The 3,764-nt window shown below is 40.5% G+C and overlaps 1 protein-coding gene across 1 annotated transcript in view; it reads left to right on the top strand.

Annotated features, from left to right (window-relative positions):
* LOC102376885 overlaps positions 1-3,764 on the top strand; it is an 83,730-nt gene that overhangs the window by 74,628 nt on the left and 5,338 nt on the right. Inside the window, exons 39-41 of the mRNA XM_025209515.1 lie at positions 1,380-1,589; positions 2,777-2,920; positions 3,404-3,561. Of these exons, the coding sequence (XP_025065300.1) occupies positions 1,380-1,589; positions 2,777-2,920; positions 3,404-3,561 (512 nt within the window). The remainder of the gene's footprint in view (positions 1-1,379; positions 1,590-2,776; positions 2,921-3,403; positions 3,562-3,764) is intronic.

Here is a 3,764-nt window from a genome sequence, read left to right as displayed (position 1 = left end):
TCTATGAACACGACGACATTTCAGCAGGCAAGGTCACTGTGGTTTGGATTATCTTTGTTAACAAAGAGAGTGATAATGAAGAAATCCATTTTTTCATCTAAAGTAGAAGTTCAGAAATCAACAGGCTTTGAAAAAGTATTTGCAATGATTTCCCATGAACCACCTAATGAGCTAGGCTTAATTTCAGAACAGTGTTTCCAAGTGTTGTGCTTTGGGTTGCTCAGGGAAACAACTGCCAGCCTCTGTTGTTCAGGAGGTTTTGGAAATGCTGGAACACATGCCACGATGAGAACAATTCAGATGCTCAGTTTATGTTCATTTTTAAGGAAAATTTGTTTCTTTAGAAACCTGCAAAACCATTCATTTGGGGTGGGCGGGTTGCAAAGTATTTTCTGATTTTTAAGGAAAGGGGAACCTGGTGAGAATGAGAGGGTGAAATGGCTTAATGCAGTCACAGAACAGGATTGCTGGAAAAACACCCAGCACTTCGTAGGCAGTGATTTTCATTTTTTGGTTTGTATAGTAGTTCATTTGGTCTTTCTATCGCGTGTCTACCATGTCTATCATCTATGTGTTAACACGGTCCTTTGCTCAGTAGAATGGCATGCCTGATCCAGTGTGTGCCAATCACGTGGCTCAACACTACCAAAGCCTAAATTACTGACATCTCAAGTGCATATTATCATGTGTGTATTTGTGTAATAGGGAGATTGTGTGGCCCTCTAGTGGCATTGTTTATGCTTTAGAAACAAATTCAACTGGATTTGATCTACAGGTTATCATTAGAGTGGATTTGCATGCTAGCAGGCTCTGCTACCCAGAGAACATGTATAAATTGACTGTGTTTTGTCATAACAACCCATATTACCACATAAATTTACTATAATCTCTTAAAATGACTTAAATGAAAGCTAATATTCAAGCAGAGCATATTTGATGTCAAAGATTTAAAGATAGCCAGATCACTGAACTCGGGAAGTCCTTTGCCAGGCTCTTGGAACTTGTGTTCAGAAATGCTAATGTCCCTTTGACATCAGTCGCTGCCTCTGCAGGGAGAGGAGAATGTTTTCAGCTGAGTTTATTTTAGTTCATTCAAAGTTGAGAACCAAGTAGTAATTAAAATAGCAAGAAAAATTTTCTTCTCCCAACCCATGAATAAAATCAGGTGCGAGACGATGGGATTTATCGGTACCTAGTCAGTACGCTGTCTGAGATTTAGCTATGCTTTTCCATGCACAAAAAAAATCTGAGTACCGCTGTTTTACTAATGCATGCCAGTCACTTTTCACCCAACAGAAGGTCCAGTAAGGGACTGGAGTTACCAAATGCACAGAATATGAAGGGTGGCTTTTCTTTTCTTTTTTCTTTAAATCTTTCAGGTAATGGCATTTTTTGGAAATACCCCAGAATGCTGCTCCTGCAGCCGCTAGGAGGATTAACATACACATTCTTGGAGGTTGCGATGTCAGCCTGTATCATAGCAGCTGATTGCTCTGGAGTAACTTACTGGGGGCAAAGTTACATACCTGTCAGTGGTAAAGAGCTGATCTTCAACAGAAAAAGAAATGTTGCTGTGTACCTGAAAAGTGGTAACTATGTACTTCTTTAATGCTATACATGCAGTAAATATGCTCATAGAAATGTAAATCAGAGGACTGATTAGTTTTTGTTTTAATTTTTCTCTGTTCCTCAAGTGTCTGTAATCTGATTGCCTGTAGGAGTTGTATTTTTACCTTGTCCCTTAACACAGTGGTTTGCCTTGTAAGGTTGCTCATAAATGCTTTTGAGCATTTTTGGTAGAATTAGAGTGATGTTATAGCCAGATGGCCAGGCATTCATCATCAGGTCTGAGCAGTAAGAGCCAACACAAAATAATAAGAAAAAAACCAACCAGTTGCCTTTGAGCATCCTTGCCTTTGAACATTTTATGCTTGTGTGGGTTGCTTCTGTTGTGTCCTTTGTTTTAAGAAGAAAGTCGATGCATTTGTTTTTAGAGAGGAAAAAAATAAAAATCAGAAGTTTTGCCAACAGTATAGGACAGGGGTTTTCAACCCTTTTTAATCAGTATACCCCCGGCAGCCGGATTCAGAGCAGGGGAGGGGGTGGCACACGGCTGGGTGTGGGGAGGGGGTTGGTGCTGGCTGCATGCAGAACGGCAGCAGCACAAGGTGATGGGTGGTGGGGGCATGTGAGCTTCCTGTCCCCCTCCCCCTTGCCCCTGCTCCTGAGAGGCGGTGGTGCAGGGTGGTGGGGGCAGCGCTCCATCCCCACCCACCCATGCATATCCCCTAGGGCCTTTCCAAGAACTCCTGGTTGACAACCCCTGGTTTAGGCCATAATCCAGGTTTCTTTTTATTGCAAGCACATGCTGCACTGTCCCTTAAGGGCATGTTTGAGCCCTGAGTTGTGTCAAGTCAACTGAATGGCAGATTGTGAAAGTAAATCTCAATTTGCCTTCTAGCTATCTCCACTATTTGTATGACCATGGCTACCAAAGCAGCTGAGCAGCTTTCACCGCTAGTGTATTTATTTAGTACCCCTGGGACTTTGGGAGGTAGTATTTTCCCTATTTTACAGGTGGAAACCTGAGACCCAAAGAAGTTTAGGGTACGCTTATATGGTACAGTGCAGTGCTTGTAGACATACGTACCTGTGCAAACCCATCCATTCATTCATTTATTCATTCATTCATTCCCCCCTTCTCCATATATCTAAACACTCAGGATTTGCCAAAATTGAAAGCTAAATGTAAAGATTAAAAAAAAAATTTTTTCAGCTTGCAGTGAAGGACGGCATGGCATGTATTGCCAACAGAAGTGCCCACGCTGTCTCAGCCGTACAACCTGCAATAGAATCACAGGGTTGTGTGATGGTGCAGTGACTTGTCACGAAATTAAGAAATTAGAGCTTTGTGAATATGGTGAGTAAGACAGCATAGGGAGTTGGGCTTCCTTTTCTGCTGAGGTTTGTTATTTTGGTCTGACCATTTTATGAGCCATTGACCATCATTCTAAATACATTATAAAACGCAACCTTTTAGCTTGGTCTTTTTCTGACTAGGTTTCATAGCAGGTGGTTATTTCTGATCAATGGATGGATAGAAAGGAATAATGATATTTAGATTCCCCTTGAATAAGCTTTGCATTGGGGGGGAGCCTGGTGTGACCCTGGTTGAAGAAAGCTGCTTATTCAGGGAAGCGTGTAAGTATGTTAATAGAATTGAAACGTGTTTATAATAAAATCTGTTCTAAAGAGGAGTGGATTTAAGTATGTGTCTAATGATTTCTTTGCATAAGGATCAATTTCAGTATAAAGTCAGGAAACTGAAGACTGGTGGTATGGGTACAAGATGGTGTATAATGAGTTTTGTGCCTTTTTAATTTGTGCCTTCTATTTCAAAAAGACCTTACAAGCAAGATGTGTTTCCCCTTTTGGAAATACTGGAATGGAAATTGTTATTATATTCCTCCTTTTGGGGCACTGAATAAGAGTGGAGCAGAATTTATGTGTGGTCAATACGAAGGGTCCCAGCTGTTAAAATTACAAGATGCAGAAGAACAGGTCAGTCACTCAAATATAAAACTATTAATAAAGAGGTCGTGTACAATGTATTCTTTAATATTTATCTTTTAAAACTGTGAAATGACCATTTTATCCCAGCATATTGGATCTCTTTTTCCTCTCTGAAAAACACTGCTTAATTTTTCTTTTATGTACCTAAAGAACCCGCTCCTCACTTTTGTTAGTCTTGCTGTTTATTTATG

The sequence above is a fragment of the Alligator sinensis genome, unplaced genomic scaffold (assembly GCF_000455745.1).
Source record: "Alligator sinensis unplaced genomic scaffold, ASM45574v1 scaffold135_1, whole genome shotgun sequence".
NCBI classification, from domain to species: Eukaryota; Metazoa; Chordata; order Crocodylia; family Alligatoridae; genus Alligator; species Alligator sinensis.
The sequence above is the reverse complement of the archived record's forward strand: the minus strand, read 5'-3'. Positions and strand labels throughout refer to the sequence as shown.